The sequence below is a fragment of the Leucoraja erinacea genome, chromosome 2 (assembly GCF_028641065.1).
Source record: "Leucoraja erinacea ecotype New England chromosome 2, Leri_hhj_1, whole genome shotgun sequence".
Taxonomy (NCBI): domain Eukaryota; kingdom Metazoa; phylum Chordata; class Chondrichthyes; order Rajiformes; family Rajidae; genus Leucoraja; species Leucoraja erinaceus.
In genome coordinates, this window is record NC_073378.1 from 88,633,562 (window position 1) to 88,655,853 (window position 22,292).

At 44.8% G+C, this 22,292-nt stretch overlaps 1 protein-coding gene across 1 annotated transcript; it reads right to left on the bottom strand.

The window, feature by feature from the left end:
- Positions 1 to 545: 545 nt before the first annotated feature.
- On the bottom strand, positions 546 to 22,191 carry oxsm (3-oxoacyl-ACP synthase, mitochondrial). Its single transcript, XM_055660569.1, has 3 exons — positions 21,990 to 22,191; positions 19,158 to 20,287; positions 546 to 2,221 (listed from the first exon to the last, which is right to left on the bottom strand). Exons 2-3 carry the CDS (start codon positions 20,120 to 20,122, stop codon positions 1,819 to 1,821), a joined length of 1,368 nt encoding a protein of 455 aa, XP_055516544.1. The 5' UTR covers positions 20,123 to 20,287; positions 21,990 to 22,191; the 3' UTR covers positions 546 to 1,818.
- Positions 22,192 to 22,292: the final 101 nt, after the last annotated feature.

The window sequence follows — 22,292 nt, forward strand, 5'->3', positions numbered from 1 at the left end:
TTGATGGCTGGAGTTTTGTTGTCCCAGTCAAACCAAGCATAGAAATGGTTTATTTCAGTCTGAAGAAGGGTTTCGGCCCGAAACGTTGCCCATCTCCTTCGCTCCATAGATGCTGCTGCACCCGCTGAGTTTCTCCAGCCTTTTTTTGTGTAACCTTCGATTCTCCAGCATCTGCAGTTCCCTCTTAAACACTGTGTATACTCTACTGCGTTATCTCTTCAAGATATGCCCACCTTGAAGAAGTTCTCCTCTTCTCTCCGGAGACAGTTTCACAACCTCCTCTCTAACTGTCCCCCATCTGTGATCCCTCCTGCCCTCCAACTGTACGACCACATTCTTACCCAGACTCGATACCACAGCCACTCTGAAGAAGGGTTTCGGCCCGAAACGTTGCCTATCTCCTTCGTTCCATAGATGCTGCTGCACCCGCTGAGTTTCTCCAGCCTTTTTGTGTAACCATAGAAATGGTTTAGCTCGTCAGGAAGGGAGGCGTTGTGGGGGGGGGGGGGGGGGGGGGGGGGGGGGGGGGGGATGTTAACTTTATGATAATCGGCAATGGATTTGATTCCTTGCCACACGCGCCTGGGGTCGGAGTTGTTTTGGAAATGCTCCTCAATCCGCCGTTTGTGATTGAGTTTAGCATTCCTAATTCCCTTTTTCAGATTGGCCCTGGATGAGCTGTATCCCTCAGCGTTGCCAGATCTGAAAACAGCATCGCGAGCCTTCAGCAGGAGTCTGACCTCCCTGCTCATCCACGGCTTCTGGTTAGGGAAGGTCTTTATCTCTTTGTGGGTAGTGACGTTGTCAGTGCAGAATTTTATATAGTCCAAAACGGTTGAGGTGTACGAGTTGATGTCCACGGGAGTTAAAGGTGGCCTGGGTGGCAAACAGACTCCAATCTGTTTGCTGAAACTGTTCCTGTAAAACAGAGATATCCCCTTCAGGCCAAACCTTCACTGTCCTCACGGTTGGTTTCACACGTCTGATCAGAGGTGTGTATTTGGGGAGCAGGAACATAGAGAGGTGGTCAGACTGTCCAAGGTGGGGGAGGGGGAGGGTTTTGTAGGCTTCAGTAATATTAGTATATACTAAGTCCAGAATATTGTTTCCTCTGGTTGGGCAGGAGACATGCTGGTGGAATCTGGGGAGTAGTTTTAAGGTTGGAGTGGTTAAAATCACCCGCAACAATAAATGCCCCCTCTGGGTGTGTAGTTAGTTGTTTGCTGATAGCAGATTGCAGCTCTTCCATTGCTAGCCTGGCATTAGCGTCCGGGGGTACATAGACTGCAGTGATAACAGTCGATGTGAATTCTCTGGGCAGATAGAAGGGCCTGCACTTTATCATCAGGTATTCCAGGTCAGCAGAGCAGTGACTACCAATCCTAACAACGTCTGTACACCATGAGTTGTTCACATAAATGCACAGTCCGCCGCCCTTGGTCTTACCGGAGTCCTCCGCTGTTCTGTCGGCCCTGAAGACAGTGCGCCCCTCCAGCTCGATGGCGTTGTCCGGGATGTTGTCATTGAGCCATGTTTCGGTGAAGACCATGGCGTTGCAGTTTAACAAACAGACTTTTAATGAAAACACTTAAGCCCAGTTGATTTATAAATTATTTCTGCTGCTAACAATGAGAAAACTAGCTGTGCCGGAAAGCATTAACAATCAATAAAATTACAATGTTCTTTTATCATGATGGTTGAGTAATTTCCATTTCAACATTTTTGTGCTGCCACATCCAGCTTTTCCTATAGCATGTGTTTCTGAAAATGTACAACCCAGCGAAACAGCCTTTCAATTATTTATTGTAAAAATGTTAATTAGATGCTCCCCAAGCAAAGTGTTGCATTTGTACCTCCAAATCCAAATGAATTAGTTAGTGCAATGCGTCTTTTTGAGGTTTTCCACTCTTGAGCCTTAATAGGGACATAATTCAAATCAAATTCAGGTTCTGTCCTGTCAAGGTTCAGAGTTGGAGGCAAGACCCCATGAAAGCAGGCCAGTGCTGTAAATGCTGTTTCTATGGCTCCAGCTGCTCCCAAGAGGTGGCCAGTGGCTCCTTTAGTGGAAGAGACGGCAAGAGAATATGCATGTTCTTTGAACAATCTCTTAATGGCTTGATTCTCAGCTGCATCTCCTTGTGGTGTGCTGGTGCCATGTGCATTGATGTATGTAACATCCTGCGGTATCAATCCAGCATCATTTATTGCGGCAGCCATACACCTGAGAAGATGCAAAATTACATTCAAATAAATCATCACAATAAAAAATTAACTTATACAATTCATGCAATACAATGAACATGCAAATGCCTATTATTGGAATGGTTTCCCCTATAATTCAAATATATTTGTTGAAGTTAACAATAAGATAAGTCAATGCATTGCACAAAAATAGCCAGTTAAAATTATGTTCTGTAATCTTATTTGGTACACCAACAAGATTTTATAAACCAATTACTTGTGACATTTGTTGTCCTGGTACCCAACACAAAAAGTCACTCTCAATGTAAGCCTTTGATTGCAACAAACCAGCGATCAATTCATGCCGTGTGCACAGGATATATGTTCAATTTTTTATACCACATCTTATTCTTTCGGTCTTCCGGGCTCCACTGATTCCCTGATAGCTATGTTTTTAAGACTATAAACTATTAGGTGCTGAAAGCAAATACAATATTCAAATCTTTCCAAAGTCATGTTACTTTCTTACACTCTACAATTGAGATAATTATGTCTCTTCATGACTTCAGCTGATATTTTGCTAAGATTCAGAATTTCCTCCCAAAGTCATTCCGTCTTTTCACTTCTTTAAAGATATTCTCCTAAAACATACCTCTTCAAATAGTCTTCTACCATTTTATACCTTTATGCAAGTTAAACTTTTTTTGGCAATGTTCCTGTGATGTGCACTGGGGTATTTTACCACACTACTGATGCCGTTGAAGTCCAAGTTGTTGATTTTCATATCCACGAGTAAGGGTTCATGTGAAATGGTTGGGACCTGGAGTCTCATGCTGCAATGTTCTCTGGTGTGGACTGTCTTCCATGTCTAACTTAAGCATATTCCATGTTGCCGAGCAATGCTAAGCAAAGAATAGGTCAAGCAAAGTCTGAAGAAATTCAGCATTCCCACTTAAAGCAGGAAGAATCCTGCCTCTAATCACTCATTCTAGAGACAGGATTGGTTAAGGTTAGCCCATAGGGCATTCTGGCCCGCATCTGGTGAGCAGCAGAAGACCTATGGCAACTGTGGAAAAAACAGTTCTTGGATCTTCTCATACAGCACTACTTAACATTGTTGATTGATTTTATGACCCTTCCCTTCTTTCAGCAGGATGTTGGACAACATTAATTTTGCATTAAGCAGATTCGATTGCTTTTTAAAGCAATTTCATTAAATGTCCCAATATGGGGTCCCAAATAAATTGCCTTGCTAGACTGAAAAATTAACAAGGGAAGATCAAATGAATGTTTTTCACAATTAGATACAATATAAAAAGTTAAAAGTTAACAAAATTGCTTGACAGGTTTTCTTGAATCACAGCACATTAGCTCATATAATACAAATGGTGGGCATCTGTTCCACTGCATTATCTCCTTCTTACAATCTTATTTGGCCCTTTTTGAATTTTGTATCAAACTCTCAGTCCACCTTGTCAGAGGAGATTAATCTTTCTGTACATAGGAATCTGCATACATATACATATAAACAAACTGATTTCAGTAAGCAGAAACCAATTTAAAATGTCTCCAAGTCCAGCCTCTAAAAGCTCACATTAAAATACAGTCTTATACCCCCGTCTCACGGTGCGAGTCCACCCACGAGTGATCCCGATTTAAAAACAAACTCGTCGTAATCACGTAGAATTAACATAGCAGGAACGTTGGAACTCGTGGACGTAACTTAGCGACTCGTAACGCTAATGGCAGGTACTCGGGGAAACTTGTTAACTTGTGAAAATCTTTCAACATATTGAAAGATTTCCACAAGTCAAATTTACTCCTGAAGGAAAAATTTGAAACGTTTAAACTCGTTGTAATGCTGTAGTAGCCCGTGAGTTTACCGTAGTGACTCGTGAGTAATTCGTGGGTTTGGCCTGAGTGCCAGAAGTGAAATGTTGAAGATTACTCATCTCCGGAGAACTTGGATAGGTGACTTTTCGGGTCGGGACCCTTCTTCAAACTTTAGACCCTTCTTTCACCCAAAACGTCACCTGTCCATGTTCTCCACAGATACTGGCTGACACGTTGAGTTACTCCAGCACTTTGTTTTTTTCCGTAAACCAGCTTCCGTAGTTCCTTGTGTTCCAAAATGTAATGCTTTATAAATCTCCAGAGATGCTGCCTGGCCCGCGGAGTTACTCCAGCACTTTGCGTCCGTCTCCCTGGAGACTTCGTTTCCCACGCAATGTGACATCTACCATGCATACGTTGCCAACTGTTGTTTTGGCAGCAGCAACATAATCTCCTGGTTAGTACACTCAGTGTTGCTGAGGCCTAGTTTATGTGGAGACAAGAAACTGAAGATGCTGGAAACATGATCATAAAACACACACAAAGTGTTGGAGGAACTCACACAGCGCTAGAGTAACTCAGCAGGATAGGCAGCATTAGCGGAGGGAATGGACAGACGTTGATTCGGCTCAAAAAGAAGGGACCCGATCCGAAATGTTGCCTATCCACTCCCTCCACAGATGCTGCATTTAGCCTCACTCTGACTGGAGGAGACCTTGGACAGAAAGGTCAGTGTGGAAATGGGAAGTGTTTGGCAACCGGGAGATCAGGTAGGTCCAGGTAGCAACCGGGAGAGTCGCGATCCAAAACGTCACCCATTCCTTCTCTCCAGAGATGCTGTCTGACCCTCTGAGTTACTCCTGCTTTTGGTGTCTATCGTCGGGGTTAACCAGTATCTGCAGTTCTTTCCTACACAACAGAACAGTACGAGGAGCGGTTAATGTTAGAGGCTGCTCACTCACCTCACTATGTTTACATCGTCCTCTCTAGCAATGAATAAATATCATTTGGTTACTGTATTGTTGACTACAACCGCCCGTTTAAAAACACTAATGACCGCTCTTTAATTCTCAACCACTGGATATTTGCCTGGAAACATATTGCATGGTTTAGTTCAGTGAGATAATTCAATTTTAATAGACTGAGGTGTTAAATCCGGCACCACTTCACAACAAACTAAACGACCTATAATTTAAATAGAGCATTTAGGATCGATAAGAAAAATTCCCAAGACTATTTCACATATATAATTCCTGCACCACTTCACACTGAGCTGTCCGTGATGTTTAAAGGGGCTGGCATCTGCCCTGATCCGTTGATCCGGATAAAACACTGTTTGAAATAATTTGAAGTTTTGAAATTAATCGTCGCCGCCTAATGTACACTTTGGGTTAAGATATGATCCCTGTACAAAGCGCAATGTAAACGGAATGGAATCTCTATTAACGTTCTGAGACTCTCTACACCACGGAAGTGATCACATTCGGCATCACGTTGTAAATGGGTTGGTTTCAGTCCTTAATGACGTTTCTTAGAAACACAGCGAGAGTGTGAGATGTAGATGGGATATAACTAACTCCTGTGTTCGTGTATTCATATTTTTCCAATAAATTATGATATCTACACCTGATGATAGTCTACCGCACAATATAAGAAAACATTCTCATATTTACAATTAAGGGCCAATTGTATTCGGGTTTTTAATAAAAACTCAGTTTACCCGAGTTTAAATTGAAACTTGCGCTAGGCGCTGGGAAACTCTGGGACTCCACTGCTGAAGAGAACATCTGAGCCATCTTTCATTCAGAGGTTCGCGGGCGGGCTGGGGTGACTAGGGCTCTGAAAACTTTGTTTCCCAGGGCTGAGGGGAGTGTGAAAGGGGTGGTTTCTGGGCAACTCTGCTCAATCAGCAATGTTTTGAGCGGCTGCTTTTTATACAGTTTAAGTCGTGACGGTGGGACGGCTGCTCTGACGGACATACTGGGTGAGTAGAGAAACCCACACTGTTATCCCTCTGGTCTACGGACCTTGTTGTCGGGGGGAAAGAATAACGTTAATGTTCATTTTACCTAATCTTTTTGTTAGATGTTTACCAATGTTTTGATGAGAAATAAATTAAGGGAATAAAACAATCTTACTAGACACAAAAAGCTGGAGTAACTCAGCCAAGCCGGCAGCATCTCTGGAGAGAAGGGTCAAAAGTTTTTTTCAGTCTGAAGAAGGGACTCAACCAGAAACGTCACCCATTCCTTCGCTCCAGAAATGCTGCATGTTCCGCTGCGTTACTCCAGCATTTTGTGTCTATCTTCGGTGTAAACCAGCATCTGCAGTTCCTCCCGACACAAAACAGCCTATGCCTTTCAATGATTGATGCCAGACCTTGAACAAATGCAGTTCAAATGGACTTTTGAAAGCAATTTTGGAAGGATTGTTTCTTAAACAAACTGCTCTAAATGTTTGAAGAAAGGAATTGCAGATACTAGTTTAAACCAAAGATAGACACAAAATGATGGACGAACTCAGCTGGTCAGGCAGCATCTCTGGAGAAATGAAACAGGTGATGTTTTGGGTCGAGATCGTTCTTCAGGCTGGGTCTTTTTATTGTGAAAAAAAACTGCATGACATCATTTTTACCATGTGATGATTTTTCCACACGTCAGTAGTCGCCGTTGGCTCAAGAGTAACTCGGGAGAGGAACTTGGTACATCGCAGAAATAAGAAGTAAACGGCAAACTTAGACATACACGTGGGAACTCGTTTAAACTTGTGAACATAAACTTGGAATCTCATAGACAACCACGAGTTTGATTTTTTCTTTCACTCGGGATCACTCGTGGGTGGACTCGCACTGTGAGACACGGCCATTATTGGTTATTGTTATGTATTGGTGCTGGAAACTGACTTAAATAAGATTCGGAACACAGCAGTAATTAACATGCTTGTTGTATTGTTATCGCCATTTTGAGTCTCTCTGCGCATGCGTACAATTGCGCAAGACATTCAATTATGCTAATCATATTCTCATACACAACACTCCTCCCCCTTTAATTTGGAGGCAGGCAACTCAATTTCGTCTTCACTGTATATGATCTTTTACCCAAAATATAATTGACTGATACACTGTTCTCCCAGTTGTATTATTAAAGTCATCTTACAATTAGATCATCATAACAGTAATAATCATGCAAAAAGTAAACTTGGCACATGATTTTTTTACATTCCACCCATCTTCCTTAAATGTGGTGTGGCAAACCCAATAAATGACACATTGCTTTATGTGTTTTCATTTAAAAAGACTAAAATCCTCAAATCTTTTAGGTATTCTTTTAGTCCTATTAGACATGCGTCTCTGTCTGTATTGGACTTTGCATGTTGTCTGAGACATCAGGCTCTGGTTGTGATGTTGTATTATCACTAGGCGCTAGAGGTTCGTCACTCTCTGAAGTTCCTTCAGAATCTACACCTGCTGTTGTAGTAGGCAGAACCAGCAGTGGCTCCTCGCTTGGTTGATCCACTTCTCTTTGCTGGACGTCGGCGTCCTCGTACATTTTGGCAAGTATGCTCTCATTTGATCGACATGACGACGTACGACTCTTCCCTCACTCAACTTTACGTTGTACATGACTTCACTGATGACTTCTGCTATCATTCTGCAAAGCCAAGTAGGACCTGATGTGAAGTTCTTGACCATTACATGATCATTCACCGCAAAGACTCGTTCCTTGCTTCCTCGATCTGCTGCGTGTTTCATTGAAATCTTCCTTCGGACAGATTTGCTTAGATCGGGTCGCAGACTGTCAAGTTTAGTGCGGATCTTTCGTCTGAACATCAGTTCACTGGGTGACTTTCCAGTCGTTTCTTGCGGTGTACATCAACAAGAACTTCTGGAGCTTTAGTTCCTGGTCTGATCCTTTTCCTTTCTTCACACCTGCTTTCACCCGTCTGTACACCTCTTTCGGCTAGTTAGTTGCTGGACGGGTGTTTGGATGATGTTTGAATGTGGCAGATGTTGTTGCTGCTGAGCAACCTGGCAAATTCCTCAGACACAAACTGCGTACCATAGTCTGTGACCATTGTTTCTGGTAACCCATGAGATGCAAACAACCCTCAGGGCAATCACTGTTGCTGCTGCTGTTGTTTGTCTCACCCGAATGGCTTCAATCCATTTGCTGCGAGCATCGATCACAATCAGCAAATTCTCCTCGTCGAGACTGGCACGGAGAGGTGACTTTTCCATGTCGCCTCCCTCGCGGCCTAACGCAGAGGATCGGTGCGCCCTTTCCGAGACACGCCCGGGGCTTCAGCCGCGGGCGCAGCGTGGACTCCTTCGTCGCGGAGCGGGCGAGCCCTCGCCGGTGGTCGCCGTAGGGGAGCGCTCCGTTCGCTGGCCCGTGGCAGCCTGAAGCCGCGGTTTGCAAAGCTCCAGCTGGCGCGGCGTCCGGAGCCTGGGAACCCTCGTTGGGGACCCTCGAGGAGAGCTCCGGCCGCCGGCCCGCGGCCTACTTCTAACCGTGGACGCGGCGGGGACTTACCATCCGGAGCGGGATCCCTCGCCGGGGATCCCTGGATCCCGGCCCTGTGGTCTGCGGTGCTTCTGGCTGGGGCGCGGCGGGGACTTTAGATCTTCGACCGCCGGCCTGCGGCCTACACCATTTTGAAGCCGCGGTCTCCGGTCGGGAAGCACCGATTCAGGACTTACCTTGGCTGCACATCTGGCCGACCGCAGCGGCGACTTCGGAGGGTTGTGGTCCCGACCACGGGGGAAAATGGAGGAGGACTGACCAAACTTTGTGCCTTCCACCACAGTGATGAATGCTGTGGTGGATGTTTATATTACATTTTTATTGCGGTTTTTTTTATTGTACTGCTGCTGGCAAGTTCATTTCACTGCACTTTATGTGCACGTGACGAATAAATCTGACTTGACTTGACTAGTCACAGTGAATCCTACTCCACAGTCTCTCAGGAAACTCCCATGGATCGATTTAGGCTGCAACAGGACTATGTTGACAGCTTGGGCAACTTCTTACTTGTTGTTCCAACTCTTTGTTGATTCGTGGCCACCAGACGTGTGATCTTGCCAATGCCTTCATTTTCACGATGCCAGGGTGCATGCTATGAAGTTCTTCAAGGATTCTAGTCCTCATATCCCGATTATCTGAAATGACCACTCGTGGTCCCCACAGGATTATGTCATCCTCAAATGACATCTCTTCTTTCTTGCTGGCAACGGGCTTTAGTTCTTCTGGAAGATTCCTTGCACTTGGCCATCCTTCCATGATGTGGTTCTTCACCTTGGAAAGGACTCTGTCCTTCTTGGTAGCTCTCTTCCCTTCCTGTGCATCAACAGGGTGTGTGTCCAGATCGATGAGCATGTTGATGCCTTCCTCTGATGCTTCATCAAGCTCCGCAAGCTCAGGGCGATTCCATGAAGAGTCCGCTTCGTGTATCGGCAAGCGCTACAACGCATCTGCATTCTGGTGTTTCTTGCCTTCCTGATGGACAATCTTATAACTGTTGGCAGACAGGGTCATATGCCATCTTGCTACGCGAGCAGAGGCCATTGGACTGGCAGGCTTGTGGTCTCCAAATAGTCCCATCAGAGGCTTGTGATCAGTCACAATGGTGAAAGACCTCCCATGTAACTGCTTGTGGAACTTCTTCAGTCCGAAGATTATGGATAAACCCTCCTTTTCATATTGTGCGTAGTTCACCGCTGGGCATGAGAGTGTGCGAGGCAAAGGCTATCGGACGTTCTTGTCCATCTGAATCCACATGACTTATCACAGCACCCAAGCTATAGGGGCTTACATCTGTCTGGAGCAGGATTGTTTTGGTTGGATCGTAAAGCGTCAGCACACTGTCACTGCAGAAGACGCTTGGATCTCTGGAATGCCTGCTCTTGTTCCTTTCCTTGGGATCTTGGGATCAGGCTTGCTGCTTCTCCTTCCACTCTTTGAATCAGCTGATCTGTACTCATCCTTCAGCATTAGAGTCAACGAAGCAATCTCCTTTGACAGGTTGGGTATAAACTTCCTATAATACCAAAGTAAGCCTAGGTGTGCCTGTAGTTGGCTTTGGTTCACAGACCGCTTTGCTTTCCGCACCGCATCAACTTTGTCTTGAAGAGGACGAAGACCATTCTTGTTTAGTCCATGTCCAAGATAGTCGACCGACTCTTGCATCAGTGCACACTTCTCCTTCTTCAGACGTAACCCACTGGTTTCTAGTCTTGACAGGGACACTTCCAGGTTCCTCAGGTGCTCTTCGTCAGTCTTTCTGCTGATGATGATATCATCAAGATACGGCTTGCACATGGGAATATCTGTTAGCAGGCTCTCCATTGTTCTCTGGAACATGGTGCGCCGGATATCCCGAAAGGTAATCTGGTATACTCGAAGAGACCTTTGTGCGTATTGATTGTGGTGAACTTCCGAGCTTCAGGGTCTAATTCTATCTGATGATAGGCATGGGAGAGGTCTAATTTAGAAACTTTTCTCCTCCTTCCAGTTCCTGCAGGAGATCCTCCAAGGTTGGAAGTGGATACTGTTCCACTTTCAGCACCTTATTTGCTGTGAGCTCGTAATGATCACAGACTCTCATGCTCTTCCTATTTGGTTTCGGAACAGCTATAATCGGGCATGCGAAATCTGCTGTTTTCACCGGCTTAATAATGCCATCCTGCAGCAAGTCATCCAATGCGGAATCAATTTGCTTTCTAGCAGCATATGAAACAGGGGCTGCCTTGTAAAACTTTGCTCCATTGTTTTCGTCTTGTGGATACACTTTGACGATATCCCTTCAGTGGGTGCTGTTATCAAACAGTTTGGCGTGTTTCTTGAGTACTGAGCTCATGGCTAATCATATTCTCATACACAAGTTATTACTTAACATTAACTGAAATCAGAACTATTAAATTACATTTGAGCATACCACAGCAACTTGCTAGTTTGACACGTTACATTTTCACTCAGATTGATTCCGTTCATTTACAAGGAGGTTAAAACTTAGATAATGCAGTCTCTCCTTTCCAAATATTATGAACTCTTGACAAAATTTATATTGCTAATTTCAATTTCTCTACCTTTGAACTCTTTGCTTACATTTGGATTATTTTAATATGTTGACAGAAAACACCAGTGAAAGAACTGATATTGATTTCTCAGCCCAAACTGAAAAAAAAGTATAATTATAAGAAAAGTAGGAGGTATTGTATCAGGTATCCAAACAGCTAACTAGCTCCTACTGAGTCACAAATGGTACTGAAGGTTATAAATACACAGGTGAATTTCTTTAGAGGCCATCCTCTCTGAAACTCATGCAGAAACTCAAGATCTTAAATCAGGGGTCTGCAACCTTGTTCTGCATCAGGGCCAGGGCCCATGTCTATGAGCGGATGGTGGGTCACATCTATCGCCATTGTTAATAAATGGAGGTAATAATAGTCGTAGTTTTGTTTAGAATGCGCTGTATTTAGAGGAGGGAGAGGGAGCCCAGTCAAAGCCAGCCTCTCCTGCCTCCTGGGTGCCCTCATTGAGGGAGGGCGAGGCGGGGGAGGCTGGGACCAGGAGGGCGGCTGCCTGCTCGGAGTGCCTTGACTACCAGCGTCGCGCCACTCACCTGCCGATGCTCACCATCGAGCCGCCCAGCGACACCTCGGTGGACCGGCAGCTGGGCTACAAGGCAGAGGGCCAAACCCCCCTGCCTCCCCTCCCTGTCCACCAGGTCCCTCCGTCCCGCTCTCCACTTGGACCCCTAGAGAAGCCAGTCGCAACGGCAAGGCAGAGGCCGAGCTGTCTGAAGGGGACAACGAGAGCTTGGACAGCACGCTCAACTGCGACAAACCATCAACTGCAGCCGAGCCACCCTCCTGTCCGCAGACCTACCTGCGGGAAACACGTCACAGCTGGGACGCCCCACCCTCAACAACGATGTCTTACAGCGACGGCAGTACCGCATCGGACTTTTAAAAAAACGCCTGCGGGCCGGGTGATTTTGGGTTACGGGCCGCATCCGGCCCGTGGGCCGTAAGTTGCCGACCCTTGTCTTAAATGATTTATCCATTCTTGACATACACAATTTTCTCAACAATTACTGACGGCTGCGAAGCAATGTGGACATTCACCTGAAAGGAGTGGTGGCGCTGTGAAATGGCTGCGGCTCGCCTGCAGTCTGTCTGTTTTTGTTTTTTTGTGTTGTTTTATTTTGGTCTTGTTCAGTTAAACTTTTGGTTATTACGTTGTGTTATGTGTGTGGGGGGTGGCTGAAACAGATCTATCTGTCTCTCCCTTCGGGGGAATGCAACTTTTTTGTCATATCCCCCTTCTCTTCCCTGTCTGCGCTGAGGCCTAATGGCGGAGCTGGCGGCCTCCAACCTGCGACCGACCTCGAGACTCCGGAGGTTGAGCCAGCCAGGACTTACCAATGCGCGGCTGGCCGTCTCCGAGCTGCGGCAGCGTTCAGGCAGCGGCACGACTCGGCGCTCTGGTGAGGGCTGACGGCGCAGGGCTGAGACACTCCCGTTAGGGCGACCCGGCTCCCGGCTAGATGGCGCTCCGGTGAGGGCGGACCGGCTCCCGTGTGGGCGGCCCAGTGCGGGGCGAAGACGCTCCCGTGAGGGCGGCCCGGTGTGGGGCTGAGACGCTCCTATGTGGGCGGCCTGGTGCAGGGCGGAGACGGTGCTCCGGTGGCTGAGGCGGAGTTCTGGAGGCGGAGACCTGAATCCGGGGCTCGGCTGTGGGCCAGTGGACGACATCGTCGGGAGCTCGCGGGTCTCAGGCTGGTGCCTGTTTTCCGAAGCTCCCGTGGCAGCAGCTGCGTCCGCTGGACTGGAGGGCGGCAGCTTCGACCACCCCCGGGCCGCAGACTTTGAACCGCGGGACTGACTTACCATCGCCCGGTGGGGTATCGCCTCAGCGCAGAGGGAGAAGAGGAGGGACGAGACAGTAACCCTAAGACTTTTGCCTCCATCACAGTGAGGAGGTGCTTGGTGAACTCACTGTGGTGGATGTTAATTTGTGTTTATTGTGTATTGTTTATTATTACATGTATGGCTGCAGGCAACGACATTTCGTTCAGACCGAAAGGTCTGAATGACAAATAAAGGATTCAATTCAATTCAATTCAAATTAAATCTTACTAAAGCACAAATCCCATGAATTTGTGTCACAAGAAGACAGATGAATAAACATCTAAATTATTGAAATTCCTTCATCTTCTTCTTGAATTTAGGTCATGATAGGATAAAGTCTACTGATATACTGGAACAAAATACTTGATATAAAGGTATAAATGATTCATTAATCAATTTTCTCACAGCATACTCCCCAAACCTAATATGTTTAATTGGAAAGAGCCTAATTGGAAATAGCCATGGTTTTCAAGGGAAATTGGACACTTGGTTTGGAAAAAGAGAGATATCTACAATTAATAGGCAGCATGGAGTAAATTAGGTGCTTGAGGAGTATAAAGAATGTAAAAAGAATCTTAAGAAAGAAATTAGAAAAGCTAAGACAGGTTGCTTTGGCAAGTAAGGTGAAAGTAAATTCAAAGGGTTTCGACAGCTGTATTAATAGCAAAAGGATAACAAAGGATAAAATTGGTCCATTAGAGAGTCAGAGTGAACAGCTATCTGCAGAGCCAAAAGAGATGGGGGAGATATTGAACAATTTCTTTTCTTCGGTATTCACCAAGGAGAAGGATATTGAATTATGTGAGGTAAGGGAAAGTAGGGTAGCTATGGAAACTATGAGGATCAAAAAAGAGGAAGTACTGACACTTTTGAAAAATATAAAAGTGGATAAGTCTCCAGGTCCTGACAGGATATTCCCTAGGACATTGAGGGAAGTTAGTGTAGAAATAGAGGGGCTATGACTGAAATATTTCAAATGTCATTAGAAACGGGAATGGTGCCGGAGGATTGGTGTACTGCGCATGTTGTTCCATTGTTTAAAAAGGGTTCTAAGAGTAAACCTTGCAACTATAGAGCTGTTAGTTTAACGTCAGTGGGGGGCAAATTAATGGAAAGGATACTTAGAGATTATATATATAAGCATCTGGATAAACAGGGTCTGATTAGGAACAGTCACAATGGATTTGTCAGATTCAGATTCAATTTTAATTGTCATTGTCAGTGTACAGTACAGAGACAACGAAATGCATTTAGCATCTCCCTTGAAGAGCGACATAGCAAACGATTTGAATAAAAAAAATAATAAGTGTCCGGGGGGGGGGGGGGTGATTGGCAGTCACCGAGGTACGTTGTTGAGTAGAGTGACAGCCGCCGGAAAGAAGCTGTTCCTCGACCTGCTGGTTCGGCAACGGAGAGACCTGTAGCGCCTCCCGGATGGTAGGAGGGTAAACAGTCCATGGTTGGGGTGAGAGGAGTCCTTGGCGATGCTGAGCGCCCTCCGCAGACAGCGCTTGCTTTGGACAGACTCAATGGAGGGGAGCGTGGAACCGGTGATGCGTTGGGCAATTTTCACCACCCTCTGCAATGCCTTCCGGTCGGAGACAGAGCAGTTGCCATACCATACTGTGATGCAGTTGGTAAGGATGCTCTCGATGGTGCAGCGGTAGACGTTCACCAGGATCTGAGGAGACAGATGGACCTTCTTCAGTCTCCTCAGGAAGAAGAGACGCTGATGAGCCTTCTTGATCAGAGTAGAGGTATTGTGGGTCCAAGAGAGGTCATCGGAGATGTTGACTCCCAGGAACCTGAAGCTAGAAACACGTTCCACCTCCATCCCGTTAATGTGGATGGGGGTGTGCGTGCCGCCTCTGGACTTCCTAAAGTCTACAATGAGCTCCTTGGTTTGTGCCTGGAAGGTCATGTTTAACTAATCTTCGTGAATTTTTTGAAGAGGTTACTAGGGAAATTGATGAGGGTAAAGCAGTGGATGTTGTCTATATGGACTTCAGTACGGCCTTTGACAAGATTCCTCATGGAAGGTTGGTTAATAAGGTTCAATTGTTGGGTAGTAATGGTGGAGTTGCAAGATGGATTCAACAGTGGCTGAATGGGAGATACCAGAGAGTAATGGTGGATAACTGTTTATCAGGTTGCAGGCCGGTGACTAGTGGGGTGTCTCAGAGATCTGTGTTGGGTCCACTGTTGTTTGTCATATACATCAATGATCTGAATGATGGTGGTAAATTGGATTAGTAAGTATGCAGATAATACTAAGATAGGTGGGGTTGTGGATAATGAAGTAGATTTTCAAAGTCTACAGAGAGATTTAGGCCATTTGGAAGCGTGGGCTGAAAGATGGCAGATGGAGTTTAATGCTGATAAGTGTGAGGTGCTACATCTTGGCAGGACAAATCAAAATAGGACGTACATGGTAAATGGTAGCAAATTGGGGAATGCAGTTGAACAGAGGGATCTAGGAATGCACAGTAGAGTGCACAGTTCCCTGAAGGTGGAATCTCATGAGGATAGGGTGGTAAAGAAAGCTTTTGGTGTGCTGGCCTTTATAAATCAGAGCATTGAGTATAGAAGTTGGGATGTAATGTTAAAATTGTACAAGGCATTGGTGAGGCCAATTCTGGAGTATGGTGTACAATTTTGGTCACCAAATTATAGGAAAAAATAGAGAGAGTACAGAGGAGATTTACTAGAATGTTGCCTGGGTTTCAGCACCTAAGTTACCGAGAAAGGTTGAACAAGATAGGTCTTTATTCTTTGGTTGCGCAAAAGGTTAAGGGGGGGGACTTGATAGAGGTCTTTAAAATTATGAGATGGATAGACAGAGTTGAAGTGGATAAGCTTTTCCCATTGAGAGTAGGGAAGATTCAAACAAGAGGACATGACTTGAGAATTAAGGGACAAAAGTTTAGGGGTAACGTGAGGGGGAACTTCTTTACTCAGAGTGGTAGCTGTGTGGAATGAGCTTCCAGTGGAAGGCAGGTTCGATTTTATCATTTGAAAATAAATTGGATAGGTATCTGGACGGGAAAGGAATGGAGGGTTATGGTCTGAGTGCAGGTAGATGGGACTAGGTGAGAGTAAGTGTTTGGCACGGACTAGAAGGGCCGAGATGGCCTGTTTCCATTAATAAAAACATTAATTCTTTTGAATGAGAATTAGTCTATTGGAAATGAAGTCGTTCTTATACAGAATTAACGTGTGTATGCTCTGTATTCTTCCCCTCACACGAGAAGAAATGTAAATGGTTCATTAAGAGTTGATTTGAAACTTGACTTAGAGCTCAAAAGGAAGCAATGCACAGGGACATGAGTGGAATGCAGAGCTAAAATGGACTAAGTTCCCCCAACGCAATATTCTACCACACACCCATAGCCCCTAACTGCGCAGGCATGGCTCATTTCCCCTCAACTCCAAGCACTCCGTCCCCCTCTTCTTGTTGTGTGGGAGGAGAGGAGGAAAGGGGAAGGGGCTCGAAGGGAAGTGGGGTGGGGTGTGTGAAGGAAGGAGGTGTGTGTGTGTGGGCGGGGGGAGGGTTTGCGGGGGAGAGGGGTGTGTGGGAGGGGTCTGTGGGCTGTGGGAGGGGTCTGTGGGCGGGGGGAGGGGTGTATGGGCGGGGGAGGTGTGGGGTGAGGGGAACGCACACAGATTGTTACTACTGGCAGAATAGTTGAAAAACGGGATACAAATTAAGGTAATTGGCAAATGAATCAAAGTAGACATGAGAAAAAAATCTTATTAATGTAACAGGCAGTTAGGATCAGATATTCACTGCTTGAAAGCATGGTGGCAACCGATTGAATTTAAAATGCAGTTTGTTAAGGAAGAAGGCCAAATTTCATTTTAGAATTCATAAGGTAAACTTGGAATAGGATAGCAAAGCACCACTTTTATTTTTAAAATTTGCCCATCTAACTGCTCCTGTTCATAAATAATGGCAAAATGATTGTGTCCAAGAGTCAATTATGTCCTTTCCTTAAGTTTATTATTCCATTGGAGAGACAGAGTGGACAGCTATCTGCAGAGCCAAAAGAGATGGGGGAGATATTGAACAATTTTTTTTCTTCGGTATTCACCAAGGAGAAGGATATTGAATTATGTGAGGTAAGGGAAACTAGTAGAGTAGCTATGGATACTATGAGGTTCAAAGTAAAAGAAGTACTGACACTTTTGAAAAATATAAAAGTGGATAAGTCTCCAGGTCCTGACAGGATATTCCCTAGGACATTGAGGGAAGTTAGTGTAGAAATAGCCGGGGCTATGACAGAAATATTTCAAATGTCATTAGAAACGGGAATAGTCCCCGAGGATTGGCGTACTGCGCATGTTATTCCATTGTTTAAAAAGGGTTCTAAGAGTAAACCTAGCAATTATAGACCTGTTAGTTGGACTTCAGTGGTGGGCAAATTAATGGAAAAAAACTTAGAGATAATATATATAAGCATTAGATAAACAGGGTCTGATTAGGAACAGTCAACATGGATTTGTGCCTGGAAGGTCATGTTTGACTAATCTTCTTGAATTTTTTGAAGAGGTTACTAGGGAAATTGACGAGGGTAAAGCAGTGGATGTTGTCTATATGGACTTTAGTAAGGCCTTTGACAAGGTTCCTCATGGAAGGTTGGTTAAGAAGGTTCAACTGTTGGGTATAAATGCAGGAACAGCAAGATGGATTAAACAGTGGCTGAATGGGAGAAGCCAGACGGTAATGGTGGATGGCTGTTTATCGGGTTGGAGGCAGGTGACTAGTGGGGTGCCTCAGGGATCTGTGTTGGGTCCTTTGTTGTTTGTCACGTACATCAATGATCTGGATGAAGGTGTGGTAAATTGTATTAGTAAGTATGCAGATGATACCAAGATAGGGGGTGTTGTGGATAATGAAGAGGATTTCCAAAGTCTACAGAGCGATTTAGGCCATTTGGAAAAATGGGCTGAAAGATGGCAGATGGAGTTTAATGTTGATAAATGTGAGGTGCTACACCTTGGCAGGACAAATCAAAATAGGACGTACATGGTAAAAGGTAGGGAATTGAAGAATACAGTTGAACAGAGGGATCTGGGAATAACCGTGCATAGTTCCTTGAAGGTGGAATCTCATATAGATAGGGTGGTAAAGAAAGCTTTTGGTATGCTAGCCTTTATAAATCAGAGCATTGAGTATAGAAGCTGGGATGTAATGTTAAAATTGTACAAGGCATTGGTGAGACCAAATCTGGAGTATGGTGTACAATTTTGGTCGCCCAATTATAGGAAGGATGTCAACACAATGGGGACAGCACAGAGGGGACTTACTAGAATGTTGCCTGGGTTTCAACAATTAAGTTACAGAGAAAGGTTGAATAAGTTAGGTCTTTATTCTCTGGAGCGCAGAAGGTTAAGGGGGGACTTGATAAAGGTCTTTAAAATGATGAGAGGGATAGACAGAGTTGATGTGGACAAGCTTTTCCCTTTGAGAATAGGGAAGATTCAAACAAAAGGACATGACCTCAGAATTAATGGACAGAAGTTTAGGGGTAATATGAGGGGGAACTTCTTTACTCAGAGTGGTAGCGGTGTGGAATGAGCTTCCAGTGGAAGTGGTGGAGGCAGGTTCATTGGTATCATTTAAAAATAAATTGGATAGGCATATGCATGAGAAGGGAATGGAGGGTTATGGTATGAGTGCAGGCAGGTGGGACTAAGGGAAAAAAAGTTGTTCGGCACGGACTTGTAGGGCCGAGATGGCCTGTTTCCGTGCTGTAATTGTTATATGATTATAAGCAAATACCTTCTTGGCATAAATTTGAGTCTTGACCGTGTAATATGTTTGTATTATTCTGCATTTTTTAAAAATTCTATTACTTAAATTCTTATGCATTTCTAAAAACTAGATACCATACACATAAAATGAAAAAAAAAAGATTTATCCAGTCAATCCTCATCATTTAATGTTCTGAAGCTATTCCAAGGGATTAAATGATGACCCTGAACCTGTACTATGTCTTCTTTAAAGGAAATAGGGGCAAATATCTGCACACATTTCCCTCATCATAATTTAGCAGAATGGGAGCAGACTTTTATATAATGTTTCTGATTAAACTAATACTGAAATTACAGCAGCACAATGTCTGGCCCATCATTTTAATTTGGAGTGAAGAATATTTCAAATTTCGACTGATTTTTTAAAAATCCCATTTCTGACAAACGTGAGCACATTACACAATACATCAACATTTACCTGAAAGCTCCATCTCCTCCAGTGCTGGGAGCAGTTATATGACTGGCATCTCCGGTGAGTCCATAACCAAGTATTTCTGCATAGATCCGTGCTCCTCTTGCTATAGCATGTTCATATTCCTCGAGCAGCAGCACCGATGCCCCCTCTCCCATTACAAATCCTTTTCTGTCAGGGTGGAAAGGACGTGAAGCCAATTTAGGGGTAGAGTTACAAGTGGTACAGAGGGCACGTGCCTTTGCAAAGCCTGCGATAGATAAAGGGCAAATGCAAGCCTCTGTGCCACCTGTCAGCATCACCTCTGCATCTCCATGGAGGATAAATCTTGAAGCATCCCCAATTGCATGTGCTCCTGTTGTGCATGCAGTCGCTACTGAATGATTTGGACCTTTAAGTCCGTATTTAATACTGATCTGTCCTGCTGCCATGTTGGGAAGAATCTTGGGAACAAAAAAGGGATTCATTTTTTTATAGCCTTGAGCTTCATAAAGGGCAGCAGTTTTAGTAATTTCATCAAGAGGGGCCATACTCATACCAATAGCTACACCCGTGGTTACTTGCTCTTTTTCAGATTGTGGGCTCCAGTTGGAATCTTTGAGTGCAAGTTCAGTTGCTGCTATTGCCATTATTGTAGCATCCGACATGGACCTTTTCTCGGATTTTGAAACAAACTTTTCTTCATTGAACTCTCCCTCTCCATCACCATGTGGTACACAAGCAGCCACTTTACAAGGCAAGTCTCTGTACTTTGGTGCATCTAAAAATATAACACCACTCTCTCCTTTCAAGATTCGGTTCCACGTGAGTTGTGTGCCAACTCCAAGTGGAGACACCAAACCAATTCCAGTAATGACAACACGCCTCTGATGTTTTGCAAAGGCCATGCGAGTGAAGTTTCGTGTTTTAAATTCTGTTCTCGCACATTGTTTGTAGAACTGATACTTTAACATCTTCATGAGCAGCTGCATCCTTTATGGCAATATGTTACTGATCTTCATTACTTGAGGAGCAAAGCATATAATTTTCCTCTTCTTTAATGGTGCAGATGCACAAGAAAATTCTTTACAATGGCTGCAAGGACCAAGCAGATATTCTTCTAGAAAAGTGTCTCAGGTCTTTGTATCATATTTTTTCTGTAATAAAAAAGTATAATGCTACCAATGAATAAATACGGACAAAGGATAAATATACATCATTGACTTCCGAAAATTTAAAAATTGTTTGTTAATTTTAGCTCTGCATTCAACACCATTGTGCCAGAGCTACTACACTCCAAACTTTCTGAGTTGACTGTGCCTGAACCCCTCTGTCGGTGGATCACCAGCTTCCTGTCAGACAGGAAGCAGCATGTGAGGCTGGGAAAGCACATCTCGGACCCGCAAACACATTTATTCTGTCTCTCCTTCATCCCAACCTTTCTGAGTCCCATAATGAACCACATCCAATTACTCATGCCTCTCAGCAAAGGTCTACTACCATATAACAGATAGATATGCTGGAAGAGCTTGGCAGAGTTTGAATAGCTGAAAGGATAGGCCGTCTCCGACCGAGGGTGAAGAGGGAATCCTCTTTGTTCAAAGTGTCATAAGGAAAGTCCATGATTGTCAAGGAACTTCCTCAATCCACTCATCTTTTGATCAATAACTAAACAAACACCCATACTTGGTTTGGACAATCTGTCCAATGATTGCGATGTCTCTGGTATCCTTAGAGCAATTGTTAAAATGGAGACTACCAAAACCTCCGAGCCTCACTGTGTTTGCACCAAAGATACTGGAGCGGAGCTCTAGTATCTTTGGTTTGCACCTTGGTTGTCCCGAACATGCCACAAATATGCAAAGTGCAATGTTATGAAGTCAAGCCCTTCGGCCCACCATATCCATCTCTCCCACTATACAAGTCTGAAGAAGGGTCTCGACCCGAAACGTCATCCATTCCTTCTCCCCAGGGATGCTGTCTGACCCGCTGAGTTACTCCAGCATTTTGTGTCTATCTTCGGTGTGAACCAGCATCTGCAGTTCCTTCCTACATTTGCCGCTATACCTATCTGCAGTGATACTATATTTTAGTATTTATCCGCATTCGGCCCGTGGCCTTTTATGTCTCTGCAATAGGGGGGTTGCACGTAAGGTCACTGGGTCATAGAGCTTGACGCACGGAGCCGCTCAATCTATCTGGAGGACATCCGTAACTTCCGGTATGTTATTATTACAAGAAACGTGTACTTTCCTACCTGTTAAAAAACGCCAAAATGTTGATTTTTTTTATGCTGTAAAAAATTGTGGAAGTCGGGGTAAGTATGAGAGACATGTTACCAACTTCAGAATGCCAAAAGTGAAGCGAAATGCAGGTAAAGAGAAGCGAGAGCTGAAGGGACAACAACAACCAAAGTGCTTGGCAAACATTGCCCGTGCAGATATCAGAATTGAAAATATTGGGAATTATCGCGTTTGCTCACTGCATTTCAGAAGTCTCAGAAGTGATAAATCTGGCTGTAAATTTTGCTTCAGAGACGTTTTCTTTTTGTATGCAAGCCAGATTTATCACTTCTGAAACTTTTTAGATGACAAAGGAATCAAGAAAAAAACACAAATAATGCCTTAGTTGATGAAATGCAGTGAGCAAACGGCCAATGTTCACCAAGCACTCTGGCTGTTGTTGTCCCTTCAGCTCTCGCTTCTGTCTACTGTCATTTCTCCTCACTTTTGGAATTCTGAAGTAGGCTAAATGTCTCTCACGCTTATCCTGATTTCCATAATTATTTACAGCGCAAAAATTGACAATTTCGCCGGGTTTTACCGGCCCTCTACGCTGGAAACAATGGTCAGTGCTTACCTGCCGTTCATCGCGTGTAATGCATTTGGCGCAGCGTAGCAACAGAACGGGTCATGGGTCGTGACCCGACTGCCGTGAAACCTCCCTATACAAGTACTTGTCTAGACGATTCTCGGATGTCCTGAGAATAAACTGACAACGGGCCTTGCGAGAGCTGAACCCGCGACCCGCGATCACCGGCCTGCGACCCGGCTCAGCCCGATGGCGTCGGCGGCGGCGCCGTCTCGCTGCCAATGACGCCGCAAGGTGGGCCTTGCCGGAGGCCGGGCGGCGCAGCGCAGCGCTGACGATGACGATGCGGGA

Bases quoted from the DNA above. Each gene is read 5' to 3' on its own strand.
- oxsm (XM_055660569.1), bottom strand. From the start codon at position 20,122: ATGCAGCTGCTCATGAAGATGTTAAAGTATCAGTTCTACAAACAATGT. The intron at 2,222-19,157 runs GTAAATGTTGAT...GCATCTTCTCAG, and splicing joins GGAGGAGATGGAGCTTTCAG to GTGTATGGCTGCCGCAATAA.